The sequence below is a fragment of the Hippopotamus amphibius genome, chromosome 16, assembly GCF_030028045.1.
Source record: "Hippopotamus amphibius kiboko isolate mHipAmp2 chromosome 16, mHipAmp2.hap2, whole genome shotgun sequence".
Classification (NCBI taxonomy): domain Eukaryota; kingdom Metazoa; phylum Chordata; class Mammalia; order Artiodactyla; family Hippopotamidae; genus Hippopotamus; species Hippopotamus amphibius.
In genome coordinates this window covers 12,619,136-12,640,095 of record NC_080201.1, presented here as the reverse complement: position 1 = coordinate 12,640,095, position 20,960 = coordinate 12,619,136, and the positions used below count along the sequence as shown (strand labels likewise).

At 41.8% G+C, this 20,960-nt stretch overlaps 1 protein-coding gene across 6 annotated transcripts in view; it reads right to left on the bottom strand.

Annotated features, from left to right (window-relative positions):
* Positions 1–20,960, bottom strand: part of WDR59 (WD repeat domain 59) — an 88,605-nt gene that overhangs the window by 28,394 nt on the left and 39,251 nt on the right. For all 6 annotated transcript variants that reach the window (XR_009049707.1, XM_057712172.1, XM_057712174.1 and 3 more), the window contains 10 exons: positions 18,885–18,962; positions 16,564–16,720; positions 10,325–10,404; positions 9,207–9,339; positions 8,952–9,076; positions 7,040–7,204; positions 4,446–4,541; positions 4,134–4,290; positions 3,562–3,631; positions 75–228 (listed from right to left, as the gene is read on the bottom strand). Coding sequence is in view for 5 of the 6 variants with exons in the window: in XM_057712172.1 (XP_057568155.1) it covers positions 75–228; positions 3,562–3,631; positions 4,134–4,290; positions 4,446–4,541; positions 7,040–7,204; positions 8,952–9,076; positions 9,207–9,339; positions 10,325–10,404; positions 16,564–16,720; positions 18,885–18,962 (1,215 nt within the window). In the remaining variant the exon portion in view is untranslated. The remainder of the gene's footprint in view (positions 1–74; positions 229–3,561; positions 3,632–4,133; positions 4,291–4,445; positions 4,542–7,039; positions 7,205–8,951; positions 9,077–9,206; positions 9,340–10,324; positions 10,405–16,563; positions 16,721–18,884; positions 18,963–20,960) is intronic.

Below are 20,960 nucleotides of genomic sequence, written 5' to 3'. Positions count from 1 at the left end.
GAGGCAGGCAGGGAGGCCAAGAACAAGAGTCTGGGGGAGGGGTAAGAATCAAAGGCCGTGGCTCGGCTGCTTACCCGCTCCTTGTAGTAGAAGGAGCTGATGGAGACCTGCTCCTTCTCACTGCGCGTGGGGCTCCCGCTGTACAAACGGAGGTTCCCAGGGGCCTCTGTGCGGATCTTCATGGGCGCAATCAAGCCAGTATGATAGGCAGACAAGGCTGAGAGAGACCTGTGGTTGAAAAGACATGATTATCCATACTGGCTTCAAACTTTCCATAGTTCTAAGTGGTGCCATTCTTAGTGCTTGATTAAAATCAGGAGAAAAAGACAGATAAAAATGGGGAAAAAATGGAAACTCCAAAAAGGAACCACATAGCACTTTTAGAACTGAAAAATGCTTTGTCTGCAGAAAAAGAATGTTTCTATGACTACATACACAGAAAATTCAAAGGAATTTATAAACCACTTAAACTGATAAGGGAATTTAGACACAAGATCAATCTATTACAATGATCTACTGTATTTCTACATATTAAAAACAAACATTTGGAAAATACACATTTTAAAAATTGCATTTACAATAGCATCAAAACACATTAAATACTTAGAAACACATTTAAAGAAAAAATGTGCATTGAAAATACAAAATACTGCTGAGAGAAACGAAAGAAGACTCAAAACAATAGAGAAATACATTGTGTTAATAGACTAGAAGATGTCATATTGTTAAGGTGTCAGTTTTCTCCAAACTGATCTACAGAATCGACACAATTTCAATCAAAGTATGAGCAGACTTTTTTTTGTAGAAACCGGTAAGCTGATTTCTATTTTTACAGAAATGCAAAAGATCTAGAATAGCCAACACAATCCTGAATAAGAATAGTAAGGTTAGAGGACTCATACTACCAGCTTTGAAGACTTACTACACAAACCTACGTTAACAGTGCAGCACTGGCATAAGGAGAGATCAATAAATCAAAGGAAAAAACAGAGTCCAGAAACAGATCCAAAACATATGGTCAACTGACTTTCAACAAAGATATCAATGCAAATTCAACAACAGCAAAATCCTTCCCATAAATGGTGCTATATATATAACAACTATATATCACTACTGAAAAAGGAAACTTTGACTCCCCCACCTCATATCATACAAAAAGATTAACTTGAGATTAATTACAGACCTTAAATAAAGAATTTAAATTTATAAATTTTTAAGAGAAAACACTGAATATTTCCATGACTTTGGGGCAGGCAGAGATTTTTTTTTTTTTTAGACAGGACCCAGAAGCACTAACCCGAACACTTAAAAAGTGATAAACTGAACTGCATCAAAATTAAAAACTGCTGATAACTGAAAATCATTATAGAGGGAGAAAGGCAAGCCATAGACTAGCAGAAAATCAATATATACACCCAGCAAAGAATTTACAATCAGAATTGATAAAGGACTAGCACAAATAGATAATAAGGAACACAATCTAAAGAAATTGGACGAAACACTAGAACAGGCACATCACAAAAGAAGATACTGAAGTGATCAATTAGCACACAAAAGCTGTTCACCACCATTAGTCATCACCATAGAAGCACAAATTAAAGCCACAAGGAGATAATACTACACACCTACCACAATGGCTAAAATTGAAAAGACTAAAAACACCAAGTTTTGGTGAAGATGTGGAGTAGCCGGAACTCTGAAACATTGCTGGAAAAGTGTAAAATGGCACAACCACTGGGGACAGACTTTTTGACAATCCTAATAAAATTAAACACACAGGTATCCTATGACCTAAGGATTCTAACCCTTGGGTAGAGAAATTAACACACACGTCCATAAAAAGACTTGTGTGTGTAGGTCTACATATAATAAAATAAAAACTGGAAATAATCCAAATGTCCATCAACAGGAATATGAATAAACAAATTATATTATTTTCATACAGTGGAACTACTGATACACGCAACAATGTGGATCAATTTCAAAAACATTAAGTTGAGCAAAATAAGCCAGACATAAAATAGTACACGCTGCATGATTCTATTTAGATGAAGTTCAAGCACAGGCAAACTAAACTTCAACGATGGAAACAGAAGAATCACTTCCTCTGGGTAAAGGGACCAGGGAATTTGTGCGGGTGAGGGCAAGGCTCTGTATCTTATCTGGGTGCTGGTCCTCAAGGTACAGACTTCACTACCTAAATTATACCTCAATTAAATACTATTAGTATGGAAAACGTTCTAATAGGAACATTTTCCACTGACCCAAAGTCCAGATACAGATATTTGTTGTTTCCCTTTAAGAGTAGGTGATTGTCTTCTAGTCCAATCTTTCTAATAAGGAATCTGGTGTAATGTAAGGGGTTCTTTGGCATTTAACTCCCAGTTCTTGTGGGGCCAAGTTCTCATCTGTCTGGGTTACGGCAGAGACTGGCAAACTCCCAGGACAGTCGTAGCATCTACTCATGAACTTGGTGCAGTGTCCTTTTTTTCTTGTTAGCTTAGCTATTCATATGCTAATTACATCATATACAAAATAACCAGGTGTTTGTAGCAAGAGGGTTTCTAAGTTAACCTGGTCATCACACTGCAGAACCAGAAGTCTATGGAATGATATTTAAGTTTAAAAAACAACTAGTATGGGTAGGTTGTAAATGTGGGGGACAGGGGTATATGTATTCTGCACTCAACTTAGCTATGAACATAAAATTGCTCTAAAAGATAAAGTGTATTAAGAAAAAAATTTACGATCCATTCATCCAAGAAAAATTTAAAAATATATGTCCACACAAAAATTTGCACAGAATGTTCACAGCAGCATTACTCATAATGGCCAAAAAGTGGAAACAATTCCAACGTCCACTGACCGATGAATGAATAAATAAAATATGGTATACACATGTGATGGAATATTATCTGGCAATAAAAAGTAACGAAGTACTGATCCAGGCTACAACATGTATGATCCTTGAAAATATACTAAGTGAAAGAAGTCAGTTACAAAGAAACACATATATAATTCTATTTATATGACCTGTCCAGAATAGGCAAACTTATACACAAAAAGTAGCTAAGTGTTTGCCCAGGGCTGGAAGAATGGGGGATTTGGGGGCTGGGGTGGCCCCTAAGGGATTCAAACTTTCTTTCTGAGGTAATGAAAAGGTTCTAGAATTGACTCTAGTGATGGCTGCACATACACTACATGTGTGTGGTAACGTTAGGAGTGGCCTATTAGTGTTGTGGGACTATAGATGATCTCTTGTGTTATTTTTCTAGTTTTATTTAATGTTCAGATAATACTTTAACAATAGGGGAAAAGCATATTAAGAAAGAATTTGCCTTGTTTTTACAAGTAACTTTTCTTAGCTTTTATCAAGGGACTCCTTCTAGTAGTAACTTCACGGCAGAAATCTCAGCTTAGTTGCAATGTAATGAACCTTGACTGTTTGGGAATAAATTTTATAATGAGCATTTGCTGATAACTAACACAAACTCTCCAAAGGCAAATTCCCAGATGTCTGCCCACTTCTGGCCCCTTCACGCCTGCACCTCCCAGACTCACCTGGGAGTAGGCTCAGTCGGAGACACTGCTCGGTGCATTGTCATGGGCCTTGTGAAGTACACCAGGTACCCTGTCAAAGGAGACATCACACGTGCACATTAAGGTCAATGAGCTGGTCGTGGGAAATTCTAGGACGGCATCGGTCAATCTTTTGTCTACCTCAGTACACCTCAAGGGTAAGACAGAGTATCGTAAGCCGCAGAGACTCATGACTGCAGCCATACTGAATGAAGACAAAGGTCAGAATCTCCAGGATCCAGGTGAGACGGGACATATGTGGTTTGGAAAAAGTCTTCACAGGTACTTTATATTTCCCATGTACATTCTCAATATTCTGAGTCAAGAATCCAACTCACACTCATCAGAATGAAAAAAGTTCAGACTAAGTTTGGTGAACGTTCTTAGAATATGTCCCCAGATGCCAGTGCAGCATCAGATAACACTATGACAGAACTCTTTTGAGTTTTCAGGAAATAAAAACAAAGAAAAATTTTCCGATGGAAATTTTTATAGAGACATTCTTAGCTTCTCTCTCTCAAAACCTAGAATCAGAGAACCAAAAAGAGACCAACCTGCCCCACAGAATCTGGCCCCTGAGGTCCTGGGAAAGGGAATGTTGGCATCCTGGTAGGACCCATAGGCGGTGGTCACTCGGGCAAACGTCGGTAGGGGCGGTGTGACGGAGTTCGGGAGCGCAAAGGGATTGCTGGAAGCGCTGTCTTCTTGGTTCTGAAATTTTAAAATCAAAAGACGAAAACCCATAATCTGTCTTCAAGCCGAATTACAAAACAGGATACATTATTACAAAATCAGGGAGGCCAGGATTTTAGGGAGGAGGAAAGGAAAGGAAACCCCAAAGCATAGGCTGGTAACAAGGATCCCACCACAAAAGACTCAAGGCAGGAGACGAGCTGGCGCAGGCAGGGCTCCAAACAGCTCTGGTTGCGTTTCACTTTTTGCAGGGAAGTGTCTTTCAGGATCTAGAAAAGGCACAAAACACAGTCAAGGAGAGCAACAGTCTTTCTCTTGATTCTTTCTATTGTGCCAAGCATCAGAAGCAGCAACGATGCTGGGGGACCTGGGGGACCGGCGCATGGCTGTGTCTAAGGCTGCCAACACAACACGCCGCATTCCCCCTTCCTGAGAGGCTCAGAGAGAAGATTCGTTTGTGAATCCTCTTTCAGAAGCCCTTTCCTTCTCCAGGGCAGGCACACATGCTGGCTTTCAGAGGGCACGTTTCTAGTATTAGAACGACTATTCTTCCTTTATAGTGAATTCTACTCCTTTGCTCTCTCCCAACCCCACCCTCCTGCATGAGAAATCTCAGTATCACTTAGAAGGAATATCCTCCAGTCTGGACTGAAAACTGTTCCAAGTGATACATACGGAGAACACATTTCACTTTCGTGAAAATTAAAATGTACCTTTTTTTTTTTTGGTCCTTTAAAATATAAAGCCTAGTATAATGTGAAACTATAATTCAAAAAGATACATGCACCCCTATGTTCATAGCAGCAGTATTCACAACAGCCAAGGTGTGGAAACAACCTAAATGTCCATCAACAGAGGAATGGATAAAGAAGATGTGGTACATATATTCAATGGAATACTACTCAGCCATAAAAAACAACAAAATAATGCCATTTGCAGCAACATGGATGCAACTAGAGATTATCATACTAAGTGAAGTCAGAAAGAGAAAGACAAATACCATATATCACTCATAGGTGGAATCTAAAATATGGCACAAATGAACCTGCCTACAAAACAGAAACAGACTCAGACACAGAGAATAGACTTGTGGTTGCCGGGGGGGGGGGGGGCCAAGGGAGAGGGATGGGCTGGGAATTTGGGGTTCGTAGATGCAAACTATTACATTTAGAATGGATAAACAACAAAGTCCTACTGTACAGCACAGGGAACTATACCCAATCTCCCAGGATAAACCATAATGGAAAAGAATAAAAAAGAATGTATACATGTGTAAAACTGATTCATTCTGCTATACAGCAGAGATTGGCACAACACTGTAAATCAACTATACTTCAATAACATATATATATAAAGCCTAACATTTTAAAGCACATGCTATAGATATAAACTGACGTACACCTGCTGAAGAGAGGCATGTAAATTGGACCTGGGCTGTCTAACACGGAAGTCATTACCCACAGGGGGCTACCGAGCACAAAAAGTGTGGCTAGTCTGGATTGAGATGTGCTGTAAACATAAAACTCACAACAAAAGTTGAAGGCTTAGTACCAAAAAGAATGTAAGCTATCTCAGTAATTTTTATACTGCTTACATGTTGATAATACTTTGAATATACCAGATTAAATAAAAATGACTGAAATTAATTTACCTGCTACTTTAAATTTTTGTTTAGTATGACTACTAGACAATTTAAAATTACATGCGGTCTGCATTATATTTCTATTGGACAGCACTGAGTTAGACCTTTAAAGACACTTCCTAATCTTATCATTTTTACACGAATAGAAAAATCTTTTTTGTATGCCCAAACAAGGCAACGAAACATTCAGATTCCAAGGACAAAACGTCAAGTACCACAAATTCTGAGTAGTTAGCACTTCAGAGACCCTTACGACACTTGAACAGTTTCTTGGTTACCTATCATACCCCAAGAGGATGGTACAATCAAGTGTGTATAATACAAACTAGGTAAAAAATGAACAGCATTCAGGTCAACTTGGTTTCATCAGGACATTTCCACTATTTCCCAGGTGATGCTGCTCAGACCGAAAAAGGCATATCATCCCAGCTCTGGGGCTTTTTTATGGGGATTCCACCTGATGAGCTCTGCGTGAACTGACAAATCAAGTTTCTTAACCTGCAGGGGTAAAGACGAGATGCCAGGCTGTACCCCTCCACGCAGGCACTGCTGTCCTATCACACACCTCGCCTGTCCAGCCAGCCAGCCTCACTCTAAGTGACAACACCTCCTTTTATGGAACAGCTTTTTTTTTTACTGACCTTACATACTTTCTTTCTGATTTGAAAGTATCTTTTAGCTTCAGAATATATTTTGCCTACAGTTTCCAAATAAGTGAGATTGTAGTGTATTAACCTGGGATTAACGCATAGCTTTAATGAGATCTGTGAGCAGATTACATGCAACTACAGAACTACCTATGATTTATATGCACTATTTCTGCAGTTATATGCAACATCTGTGCAAATTTTTCTGCAGAAGGGTCTGTGGTTTTCATTAGACTTTCGAGGGCTGGGCGGGTTGGGGGTGGGGGTCCATGACCCAAAGGGATTAAGAACTAGCACTCAATGTTTTCTACCCAAAAGGCATACAACTGTCAACACTGCCGTGCGGAAGCAACATGACGTCCAAATCTTATTGATTGGTTTCTTCACTCAACTTTACGACTCGATTCAGACACTGATGCACAGGAGCAGTGCTCTCCTCTTACGACATCAAGGAGAACTTGTGAACACAGACGCCCACCTTAAGCAGCTTCGCTTTCATGGTGGATGTGATGGTGGTAGGGTTAATGAACTGGAAGGAAGGGGCCGCGTGGTTCGGGTACTGCGCGGGGAACTTCACCAGCATCTTGACGCGGTGGTTGCTGCAGTGCACGGACACTGTGCAGCTCCTGTCTGCTGCGTCCATCTGCAGGGGACAAAGCAACAGCCGCTCTGGAGAGGAACTGCAAAGGGTCTTCAGATGTAAACACGTTTAAATAAGGTAACTGAATGCTTTAGGTTCCTGGTAATGGGGTGAAGGGAGAGAGTCTCCAAAGACAAAGGAATTTGGAAGATGTGGACAACTCATTTTCAAAACAGATTTTTAATTTTAGCACCGACTTAATAAGTTCAAAGTGTTTTGACTTAAAAAAAGCTTCATCCCAAAGCTGTGAGATAGGCTGAAAAGTGCTAAAAATATTTATTTTGAGATGATAAAATAAAGCAGGAAGATGTTAAAAACCTGACTCAAGTTAAAAGTACTCCTGGGAAAATCCATAGAGACTGACAAGAGATGAGAGGCTGGGGAGAGAGGAAATAGGGGGAGGCTACTATGGGATAAAGGGTTTCTTTGGGGATGGTGAAAACACTCTGGAAGTAGCAGTGGTGATGGCTGCATGGCTTTGTGAATCTACTAAGAACCACTAAACTGCACACTTTAAAAGGGCGAATTTTGTGGTATGTGAATTATATTTCAGTAATTTTTATTCTATTCTATTCTACTGGCCATGCTGTGTAGAATGTGGGATCTTAGTTCCCCCACCAGGGATCGAAACCATGCCCCCTGCAGTGGAAGCGCGGAGTCTTTTTTTGGGGGGTGGGGTGGGGGCAGGTAAGTGCTCAATCTTTATTTTGTTTGGAAGCGCAGAGTCTTAATCACTGGACTGCCAGGGAAGACCCTCTCAGTAATTTTTGAAAAGCAGTCCTAGAAAAGGAATCAAGGTCTCCTTCGTAGACTAGATCACTGGATATTCGAACTGTTCTCAACTGGGACAAAGGGAATATACACTGAGTTGATACAGATAACCAATTAATCAAAGAATCCTTTAACTCCTTCAGTATCTAGTGCTGCCAATTAGAGATGGCAGACGGTGAAAACAGCCACATGCACAGGAAATCTGGAAACTTGGATTCAAATAGCTGCTGACCTCGCACAAGTTATTCCATTTCTTAGTGTCTCTGAGTCCTCATCTGTAAAGTGGGGATAAAACCACTTATTACAGAGTTGTTTTAAAAGCCAAATGACATAATTATGTAAGTGCACAGATCCAGGTCTACTGTTAATTGAATCTGGGCAAGAGAAAAACCAATCCAGTTTTAAAATTCCTTCACAGAGATTCTCTATTATCCGAAGCACAGAATTTCAATACCTGCCCAAAAGGAAAAGAGTAAACCTCTCCACGTGTTAAATGAACAAAGAGGATTGGTCACCTTCTTAATATGAATCTAAATCACTGAGGAAATAACCAGCTTACAAAGCAAGATCAAACAGCAAAGTACAAAGAGCCTTGGAGAGCCAAGAGACTGGCTTCCAAACTCAGCCCTGCCATTAGCTTCACCAGTAACCTCTGCCAAAACACTAAACCTTCCAGGATCTGAACATCTTCACATATAGTAAAATGAGGTGTTAGAGCATCTAAAGAGATTTTAAGACATATGAGCATCAGTTTATCCCTTGGTTCATCTTATGAGAAGACAAAAGGGTAAGGGGAAAAAAATCTGCATTTGTAAAACATCTATTTCCTTAGAAAACCTAGAACACCAAAAAGCAAACACAGAGACTTCCCTGTTAGAGCAGCAAAGCTATTTGCTAGCCCAATTCATGGCTGAAATAGTCCCGTTGCCAACCAACCGCCAACTGCGCAAGCAAGAGACAGTTCACTAAGCCCGAGCACCTCCACGTTCACGTTGCGGATCTGCACGTTGATCAGGGAGAACTCCTGCTGCAGGGTCTGAGGCAGGCCCAGCTGCTCTGATTTCTTCTCTTCCAGGAGACTGCTTGGGGGGTCTTCCTTTAACACTAGCAGGAGAGAGAGGGTAACTTGTTGGAAAACATTTCTGAAATGGATTCAGAGAGCAGTTCTGGGGTATCTGCCACTCGAAGACGTGGAGAGGGACACCACACCTAAAACATCAGTGTCACCAACTACCTTCTTCCTCCCCGTGGCTGGAGTTGTGCTGGTGGTCCGTATCTTGAGTGTGAAGGGTCTTCTCTGGTTCCGGCAGAAGAGCAATGCTCTCAATGAACTCATCAACACCATCTAAGATGTCATTTGCGCAAAGCTGCAACAGAGGGGAGGAGATCTAGGTCCAGAGAAATCAGCAGAAAGGATTGTCGTGTTTGGTTAACTTAAAAATGGGAATCGCAAAGGAGAGAGATGTCAGCCCCAAACTGATACAATCAAAATAGGTTTTGCCCATCACCAACTCTCCCTGGTTAAACACACAGAATAACAGACTCTATTATTCTACCCTGGAAAATGTTTTATCCTGTTCATAAGCTTATGCAAATCTCAGGAAATCTTTTAAACTCTAAGCCTTGATGGCGTTATTCAGCCAACCCAAGAGCAAAAGTATCATAACCTCAAAGGATTTGGAGCAAATGGTACTTTCTGGAGAAAACAGATTTAAAAAAGCAAGGTGATGATATTTGACAAAAATGCTCATGAGTGATCTGGTACTAAGCAATGTAGCAAATCTGACCCAGCATTTTCTATCCACACTGTACAGTGTTGTGTGGGATGCAACACAAGTGAGACACCCGCCTTCAAGGAATTTAGCCACCGGATGAGAAGACAGAACCCCATGATGGGGCAGAGCAAAGCAAGGGCCGTGAAAGCAGTTCACACCAGGGACCACTCTGCTTCATATAAGGACACAATTTATGGGACACAAACTGGAAAGGCTGATGGACGTGGAGGACTCTGAGCACTGTCTAGTGCCAGGGCAGATTTCCTAGCCCATTTAGAAAAGAAAGAAATGAAGCCCCCAGGCCACTTGCTCAGTGTGCTAACCCACACCATCTTAGACTGGGACAAGAGAAAAAAAAGACATTCAGAGGCTTTGCAGCCTTAAAGTGCTGAATACTGAAGTGGGCTCCTGAAGACCTCAAATCCTCAGTGTAACATACACAAGCCACTTGGCCAACCAGCAAGTATGTATTAAATATCTATCATGTACCCTCTAACTTAGGCAACTATCAAATCTTCTATCTTAAGTGTCTAGTGTACCCAGTTAACATTCCTCCATAGCAGCATTGAATACCTACCCTCTGCATCTGGGAATCCACCCGCCACATTCTCAGGGTCTGATCCCGTGACCATGTAACCAGTTGGTAGTCCTTGGACCCTGGAAATCACCAGATAAGAATCCTGGAGGTTTTTCTGGATTCAACATCAAGTTTCTTACAAGTTGAAATGGGTGAGATTCATTCATTCATTCATCCATCTAACAAACGTTTACGGAACATCTCCTACATGGCAGGTATTGTTCTAGGCACGAGGGCTATAACATGAATATGAGAATCTCTGTCTTTACAGATCTCACATTCCAGTGGTGGAAACAGACAAACATACAACAACATGTCTGGTAGTGACAGTGTTATGAGAAAAATAACATGGGATAAGAGGACAGAGACTGACAGGGGAGCTATTTTTAGACAGATCTTTCCCTGAGGAAGTCACCTTTGAGCAGAACCTTAAATGAAGTGAAATAATAGCTGGCAAACTAGCAGGTGAAGAGTGATGCTGGGATTTAATGCCTCACTGAACCTTCACCGCCACAGATGTTCTTCTTTTTATGCGCTCCAGAGGAGCTGGGGATGAATAGGCTGTTTGTAAAATGAATTGTTCTAAATGCATCGTGACATCTTACTGTTTAAAGAAATTTTTTGGTAAGGAGACACATCTCTTTATAAAGGGAATAATCAATCTTTAGTGTTCTTAATTGACTGAATTGTATTTTCACACAATAGGTCTGGTCAAAAGGAAGTTATTCTAAAAAGGTTCAAGGTGCTTTTTGAAAGAGCTTTATGAAAGATTGGGATATTTCAGGCTAATTCTGTAGCATCTAGAATCTTCTTATGGCCATCTTCAGCAAGCAAAGAATCTAGAAATAATTTCACCCAATTCCCTCATTTTATGGATGGGGAAACAGAGGCAACAGAGAACAGAGTGCGTGAGGGGCAAAAGTTCCTGCTCTGTGTCACTGTCTTCAACCAGGCTTTCATTCCATCCCTGTGCGCAACTAGCAAGACAGCAACTACTCTGAGCTACTGTCAAATCCCACCATCTAGCCCATGTTCATAGCAACAATCTTCTTCTCTCTTTTTTTTTTTTTTTGGCCATTCCATGTAGCTTCCAGGATCTTAGTTCCCCAACCAGGGACTGAACCTGGGCCCTTGGCAGCAAAAGCGTGGAGTCCTAACCACTGGACCCCCAGGTAATTCCCAGGAACAATTTTCTGACTCCACATCCAGGCTCTTTTCACGTCTCTGACTTTGAAGAAAAGTTACGCTTAGTTTCTTTCTAAACCCAACTCCACTGCTTGGGTCTTTGGCCCTAATCCCTCCCATTTTCAAAGGGCCCTTCTTTCCTGCATATTCCCTTTCTTGCCTCTTCTCCTTGCCTTCACAGAGAGGGGGCAGCAGCTTCTGCCAATAAACTTGCCTACTCCTTGCCTCTGAAGGCAACCTCATTCACAAAACCAATTCCTGCTGCCTCTGCTTCAGCTCTCTTACAAGCAGGCTTCCTTCCTCAATCTGCTTTTGGAACTGCCCTCTTAATGATCACATGGCTTCCTATTTATACCTATTTATACAATTAAGTACTTCTCTCTTACTTTGCGTGGAGAGCCTTCAGCAAAACCCGAAACCAATGACCACTGCTTCCTTCATGAAGCATCCTTTTCCATGGGCCACAACATCCTGACTCTCTTCCTGCCTCTGAGAGCTCCTTCACCACAGCGAAAACCAACATCAAAGTCTGAGATGATCCAATAAAAACTGACAAAGACGTGGCAGTAAATATAAAACGGAACACCATTAGGTTGAGAAAGAAGTAAAATATAAGAATACATGCAGGATAGGATTAAGATCGCAGAGTAGGAGGGTGTGCGCTCACTCCCTCTTGCAAGAGCAACAGAATTACAACTAACTGCTGAACAATCATCCACAGAAAGATACTGGAACTCACCAAAAAAGACACCCCACATCCAGAGACAAAGGAGAAGCCTCAATGAGATGGTAGGAGGGGCGCAATCGCATTAAAATCAAATCCCATAAATGCTGACTCACAAACTGGAGAACAGTTATACTGCTGAAGTCCACCCACTAAAGTGAGAGTTCTGAGCCCCATGTCAGGCTTCCCAACCTGGGGGTCCAGCAACGGGAGGAGGAATCCCCAGAGAATCAGACTCTGAAAGCCAGTGGGATTTGATTGCAGGACCGCCATAGGACTGGGGGAAACAAGAGACTCTACTCTTGGAGGGCACACAAAAAAATGTGCTCACCAGGACCCAGGGGGAAGGAACAGTGACCCCATAGGAGACTGAACCAGACCTACTTGCTGGTGTTGGGGGATTGCCTACAGAGGTGGGGGGCAGCTGTGGTTCACTGAGGAGACAGGGGTACTGGCAGCAGGGGTTCTGGGAAGTGCTCATTGGTGTGAGCCCTCCCAGAGTCTGCCGTTAGCCCCACCAGAGAGCCTGTAAGCTCCAGTGCTAGGTAGCCTCAGGCCAAATGACCAACAAGGTGTGAACACAGACCCACCTATTAGCAGACAAACAGATTAAAGTTTTACTGAGCTCTGCCCACCCAGCCCTACCCACCATCAGTCCCTCCCAACAGGAAGCACCCACGAGCCTCCTAGATAGCTTCCTCCACAAGAGGGCAGACAGCAGTATCAAGCAGTATCAGCAGCATTTTGTCTTGTGGAACTGAAAACCACAGCCACAGAAAGAGAGAGAAAATGAAAAAGCAGAGAACTTTGTACCAGATGAAGGGACAGGATAAAACCCCAGAAAAACAACTAAATGAAGAGGAGACAGACACCCTTCCAGAAAAAGAATTCAGAATAATGATGGTGAAGATGATCCAGGACTTTGAAAAAAGACTGGATGCAAAGATCGAAAAGTTTACCAAAGACCTAGAAGAATTAAAGAGCAAACAAACAGAGATATGCAACACAATAACAGAAATGAAAAATACACTAGAAGGAACCAATAGCAGATTAACTGAGGCAGAAGGATGAATAAGTGACCTGGAAGACAGAATGGTGATCATCACTGATGCGGAAAAGAATAAGGAAAAAAGAATGAAAAGAACTGAAGACAGCCTAAGAGACCTCTGGGATAATGTTAAACGCACCAACATTCACATTATAGGGGTCCCAGAAGGAGAAGAGAGAGAGAAATGACCCGAGAAAATACTGGAAGAGATGATAGTTGAAAACTTCCCTAACATGGGAAAGGAAATAGCTACCCAAGTCCAGGAAGCGCAGAGAGTCCCAGGCAGGAGAAACCCAAGGAGAAACACGCCAAGACATATGGTAGTCAAATGGACAAAAATTAAAGACAGAGAAAAGTTATTATAACATACAAGGGAACTCCCATAAGGGTAACAGCTGATTTCTCAGCAGAAACTCTGCAAGCCAGAAGGGAGTGGCATGATATATTTCAAGTGATGACAGGGAAGAACCTACAACCAAGAATACTCTACCCAGCAAGGATCTCATTCAGATTCCATGGAGAAATCAAAAGCTTTACAGACAAGCAACAGCTGAGAGAATTCAGCACCACCAAACCAGCCCTACAACAAATGCTAAAGGAACGTCTCTAAGCAGGAAACATAAGAGAAGAAAAGGACCTACAGAAACAACAACAAAACAATTAAGAAAATGGTACTAGGAACATACATCTCGAGAATTACCTTGAATGTAAATGGACTAAAGGCACCAACCAAAAGACACAGACTGGCTGAATGGATCCAAAAACAAGACCCATATATATGCTGTCTACAAGAGACCCACTTCAGACCTAGGGACACATACAGATGGAAAGTGAGGGGATGGAAAAAGATATTCCATGCAAATGGAAATCAAAAGAAAGCTGGAGTAGCAATACTCATATCAGATCAAATAGACTTTAAAATAAAAAATGTTACAAGAGACAAGAAAGGACATTACATAAAGATCAAGGGATCCATCCAAGAATAGGAAATAACAATTATAAATATATATGCACCCAATATAGGAGCCCCTCAATACATAAGGCAAATGCTAACAACTATGAAAGAGGAAATGCAAGGCAGAAATAGAGACACAGGTGTAGAGAACAAACACATGGACACCAAGTGGGGAAAGCGGGGAGGGTTGGGGGGGGGATGAATTGGGAGATTGGGATATCAAATTGTACACTCTAAATATATGCTGTTTATTTTCTGTTAACTGTATCTCAATAAAAGTTCTTAAAAAAAAGAAAAAAAGAATACATGCAGGATGGGGACTTTCCTAGTGATCCAGTGGGTAAGACTCTGCACTCCCAATGCAGGGGGCCTGGATTCGATCCCTGGTTGGGGAACTAGATCACGCATGCATGCTGCAACTAAGAATCCGAATACCACAACCAAGAAGCGCACATGCCATAACTAAGAAGTCTGCATGCCACAATTAAAGACCCTGTGTGCCACGACAAAATAAATATTAAAGAAAAAAAATACATGCAGGATGATTACATTTATAAAAGGTTCAAAAATAAACAAACCTAAACTATTTTTAGGGATGCAGAAATGGATGGTAAAACTAAAAATAAAAACAGAAATCACTATCGTAAATGTTAGGATAGTGTTTACCTCTAGGAAAGGGAAAGGATTATGATCGGGAAGCTTCTAGGTTATAGCAATGTTCTCTTTCTTGACCTGGGTGGTAGTTACACAGATTTTCACTTTATAAACTGTATATGTTTTATGCAATTTTGTAGATGATATATCTCACAATAAAAAGGAATTTTTAAAAAACACCTATAACTTGTATTCAAAATTTCATTACTGGCTAGACAGCCCCAATTTATACAATTCACCCTGCCAGCTTACAGATGACATAGACAACTGAAAATGGGTAGCTAAAAACTTTTTATTTCAATCTGAAACTACAGGCCAACCTCTCCCTGCCAGACCAAGGGGAAACTCTACCATCTCTTTTCTATAGCAAAATGTAAGAGAATGAGTTGAAAGATGAAGTCAAGCATGGAAATTGATGGGATAGAGACCCAAGCACCTCATTTTTCTAGAAGCAAGAGAGATAATGGAAATGAAGATGGGAAAATTAAGAAGATGATCAAAAGATTCCTTTCAATCCTAGAAGAGATTTGTGAGGGTCACAAACAAGCTGGGATAAGGTGACTGCTCTAATCCCAGGTCCACCACAGACTTTTCCCAGACTCTGGGCAAGTCATACCACTCTGCTGCCTGGCTTTCCTTCTGTGATATGGAAAGACCACAGAATATATTTCTGGTCTGGAAAATATTTAGAGAACGTGGCAATAAGATATCTAGACAAGGGAGGCTGCAACTAAGTTTGCATGGTGAGTTGATGGAGAAATTGAGCTGAGGGCTTCCTGATCCCCATTATACTTACGATGCATTAATGAGGGCTAGCTAGATTAAGCTGCAATAACAAACAGCCCCAATCTCAGTGGCTTAAAGCAAGGTCCTCCTGCTCTCTCGACATCTCCACCTTACCCCCACCCTTGGCGGGAGCAGCACCATATGAAATTTTGCCAGGTACCTTGGCAGAAGCAAAGAGTGTAAGTAATTGCACACTGGCTGTTACCACTTCAACTCAGAAAAGACTGCATCACCTTCGTTCATGTTTCAAGATCCAAGAAGGTCATGTGGCCAGACCTATCTTCAAGGGGATAGAAGGTGAAATACCACTGTGTGTTTGTAAAGAGAACTGGGAATACATGGTAGGTGGTACTGACAATGACCTTGCATCTCCCTCATCAGCAGAGGGGGAAGGGGGAATTTCCTGGTGGTCCAGTGGTTAGGACTCCACAGTTTCACTGCCAAGGGCCCGCGTTCGATCCCTGATTGGGGAACTAAAATCCCACAAGCCGCACATTGCAGTCAAATAAATAAATAAAGCAAGCAAAACAAACAACAACAACAAAAAACAGAGGGGTAAGGAGCACGTGTCAGGGATCTCTGAGCATGGTGACCCCAGAGTTTTTCAGCTCTAGAAGGGATCCAACAGCAAGGCGACCAACCTCTCCAGATCCCTTCCACACAGGAGAGAGACTGCACAGAACACAAGAGGATGGACTGGAGGGGAAGAACCACAGCTGCATACCCTATCGCCCACCTAGGATTAGAGGGGGAGGTCCCTTGACCTCCGCTCCTAAGCCAGCCCTGTTCCTGCATCCTCCCCTCCGATCACGTGGCCCACCCCACGGGAGCTGCTGGTGAGCAGGGCTCAGGAGGAAATCGGTCGGTGGTCTCTCTCTCCCACCCACCTTCCTTCTGTTTCCTCCACTGGAACTCTAGCACCACGTCATCGTGGCCCACAAAGGTATGGACTGGGGTGTTCAAGTCAAAGACATTCCACAAGAGCAGGCTGTTCTCCCTCCGCAGCTGGGGAACCATCACAGTCACCAAGCCATTGCTGAAAGGCTGCAGCAAGAGAGGGAAAAGCAGGCATTATTCCAGGGAGAATCCACTGAATCCTGAGTCACCCAAGTTGGAATTCTCGCCTAACTAAAATAAATTGGATGATGGGAGACCCCAAACCATCTGGGGAACATTTTTCCAAATACCATCAGTTGACCATCACATCTACTCTTTGTTTGCTTTTCTTTTCTGTTTTCTTTGCTGATGGAAGGGACCATAGCAAGTAAAAAAATAAAGCTAAGCCAAATACTTGGAGAAGAACATTTTTTTATGTAAAATAAGCATATGGCTCTGGAGGTCACACACAGGGACACACCGTCTCACACCCCGGCTCCTCTCAGCAAGTCCCCTCTGAGAGTTTTTGAGTGTTTTCCCGAAACGAGTGTGCGAGGCACACTAGGGGTAATCCCAGACAGCAAACAGACCCTGCCATGTGCAAATGCACCAAAAGCACATCAAACATGTGAAGCAGCACCTTCCCACTGCCCCTAAGACCACAGCTTTTCAAAGGAAAACCTTCCAGTTTCAGGACTGACATGTTCCACTTATCCACACCCATTTCTGCGAGGTAGCTATGGGGCTCCTTTGGTTGATAAGTAGACTCTGTTCTTTAAGGAATAAACCATAGCCACCTAAGAGCACATTTATTTTCGCTCGCCCTCCTGGCAGCACTCCTGAACTTTTCTGTTTATTTTGTAAAGCAAACACATTAACCCAGAGAATTATTTCAATTCATAAGAACAATGCCTGACTTCTCCGCAAGTGTTCCCATATGCCAAGGCCAGTTAATACCCCAATTATCTTCTGTACTCCACGATGCCCCGGGTGACAGCCTAATGTATAAAGGCACCTTTATTCATCCCTGGGCTCCCTTTCAAGAGGACACTGAAAGAAATATATTCTCTCTCATCAGTAGCTATCAATGTGACAACAAAGTTGGAAGGTCGATAATAGCCTACCCAATATATCTGTAGCATTTTGTGGTTTATATAGCATTTTCATACATGTTTTTTTTTTTCAAAGGGAAAGCATATTGTACAGGTACTAAATGCCACCAAACTGGACACTTAAAAATAGTGAATTTTATCACAATTTTTAACAAGAACAAGGTATATTAAAAATTATTATTCATTCTTGACACTAGGGGAAACTATTACTCCAAAACAAGTGGCTCGCCCAAGGCCACACAAATATTAAACGGCTCGTAACAGCACTATTCACAACAGCCAAGATATAGAAACAACCTACACGTCCATCAACAGATGAATGAATAAAGAAGATGTGGTACATACACAATGGAATATTATTCAGCCATGAGAAACAAGGACACCTTGCCATTTGTCACAACATGGATGGACCCTGAGGGCATTATGCTAAGTGAAATAAGTCAGACAAAGACAAATACTGTATGATATCATTTATATGTGGAATCTAAAACGCTGAACTCATAGAAACAGAGAGTAGAATGGTGGTTACCAGGGGCTGGAGGGTGGGAGAAACGGGGAGATGCTGGTCAAAGGGTACAACCTTCTGGTTATAAAATGAATAAGCTCTGGGGATCTAACATACAGCGTGGTGATTATGGTTAACAGTACCACATGATATACGTGAGTGCTGCAAGAGAGTAAATCTTAAATGCTTTCATCACAGAAAAGAAATGCTAATTATGTGACGTGATGGAAGTGTTAATAAATGCTACGGAGGTAACTGGCAATGTATGTGTAACACATCAACACGCTCTATACCTTGAAATGACACCGTGTTACGTGTCAATTATATCTCAATAAAGCTGGGGAAAAAAATTAAACGGCACTGCCAGGCCCTAAACCAAGGTCTTTTGAATCTAAAGCCAGAGTTCTTCCCACCACAAGCCACTGACCTCCAGCCTCCCAACCCTCCAGCTCACCTCCTCCCCTGTCGTTCCTGACTGCCTTCATACTGCCCAGCTCCCAGCCCAGCCAGTCCAGCATTTCCAGTACAGAGTCGCACCCAAATTTTTAAATAGATACCAGCTTTCATGCCATCATTACCACCTTTGTCTCTTCTCTAAACCAAGACAGAAAGAGAAAACTGCCTCACAAAGAAATTAAAAGGAAATGTCCCTGGCCCCTCATGTTCAGAACACTTAGATAATGTTTCTGAGCAAGAGGTAGGGCATCTTACTCACAGTGTATCTGGCCTTCCAGACAGGCACCTGGCAAGGGAGAATATTGAGGTATTTCCGAGGCTGGCGGTAATCCCAAAACTGGAAGAAAGAAAGCAGAATAATTTGTGAAACAAATACCATTAAAAAAAAACAAACTCAACTATTGAAAGAAGCATAGCCTTCGAACTCCATGCTTTCTGTCCTCTAAAGATGCATTCAGCAGTGCATTTGAGTCAGCCCCCAGGGCCATGCTCCTGTGACGGAGACACAAAGAAAACGCCCCTTTCATACTTAGAAACATTATAGGAGAAACACAGACTTCATGACCATCCCTCCTCAAGGCAGAGCACTGTCAGCCTGTCTACTAAACCACCCTCAGAGCTGAAAGGTAAAAGTGACAACTCTTCATCCTATATCACTTTACACCACGCAGAGTAATTTAACTACCAACAAGAACTAACCGCTCTTGTTAGTATTAGTAATTAAAAATGTACTGACTGCTGATTGCATTTCAGACAGATGTTTAGAGCTTTAAGAGTTTCATTCCATTCAATCCTTACACCAATCATACAATGGGTGTTATGAACGCCTTTTTCAAATGTAGAAGCTAAATACTAAATGATGTAACTTGTCAAGGTTACGCAGCAAAAGGGTGACTGTGCAATTCTTTGGGGCCCAATGACTCACATCCGCTCTTCCACCCACTCCAACATGGAAAGTGCAGGGAACACACAGGTTAGCCAGACAAAAACTGGGCCTTAGAGATGCCTATGCTTTTAACGGAAAGATAAACACACTTAAGAGCTCAAGTGTTTACCATGAAAGCAAGAAATGACAGAGCACCAAAGGCAGGAAGGCCAAGACTGAAACTCTGAACTATCGGTTATTAAGGAACTATTGTCAAAAACAGGTGACAGGACCATAGACAGAAGGATGGATAAAGATGTGGTGCATACATACAATGGAATATTAGCCATAAAAAGGAACAAAACTGGGTCATTTGTAGACATGTGGATGGACCCAGAGACTGTCATAACAGAATGAAGTAACTCAGAAAGAGAAAAACGAATATCATATATTAATGCATATATGTGGAATCTAGAAAAATGGTACAGATGAACCGGTTTGCAAGGCAGAAATAGAAACACAGATGTAGAGAACAAATGTATGGACACCAAGTGGGGGAGGGGAAGGGGGCTAAATTGGGAGATTGGGATTGACATATATATGCTAATATGTATAAAATAGATAACTAATGAAAACCTGCTGTATAGCACAGGGAACTCCACTTCACTGCACAGTAGAAACTAACACAACATTGTAAAACAACTATACCCCAATTAAAAACTAAACAAAACAAACAGGTGACAGAAGCCATCCTGGAGAACAGTTTAGCAGTTTCTTAAATGCACTCCCACCACGTGACCCAGCAATCCCACTCTTACGTATTGGTTCTAAAAAACTGAAAAGTTCCATTAACAGAAAAAAATCAATACATGAATGGTTTACAGCAGCTCTACTCACAATCACCAAAAACTGGCAACAGCCCAAATGTCGTGCAACAGGTCCAGAGATAATAAATTGTAGTATATTCATATAGTGGATTACTACTTAGCAATAAAAAGTATATGAGGGACTTCCCTGGCGGTCCAATGGTTAAGATTCCCTGCTTCCACTGCAGGGGGCGTGGGTTCGATCCCTGGATGGGGAACTAAGATCCCACATGCCCTGTGGTGCGGCCAAAAAAAAAAAAATGTATTCAATATATGAACTACTGATTCTTAAAATGACTTGGGGAATCTTAAAGCCATCATGCTGAGTAAAAGAAGTCAACCTCAAGAAGTTTCCATTTAAATGGTATTCTCATAAAGACAAAACTACAGTGATGGAGAAGAGATCAGTGATTGTCAGAAGTTAGGGGATGGGGAGGGTGGGACTATAAAGGGATGGTGTGAGGTAATTCCTGTTTCTTCTGACAACTCCTTTTGCCAAAATCAAGTCTCATGTTCAAAGTAATAGAAATGTTAAGATGTCATTTCCAACCAAACTGCTTTTGGGCTTCCCAGATGGCTACAGGCTAAACTATAACTTGCTTCC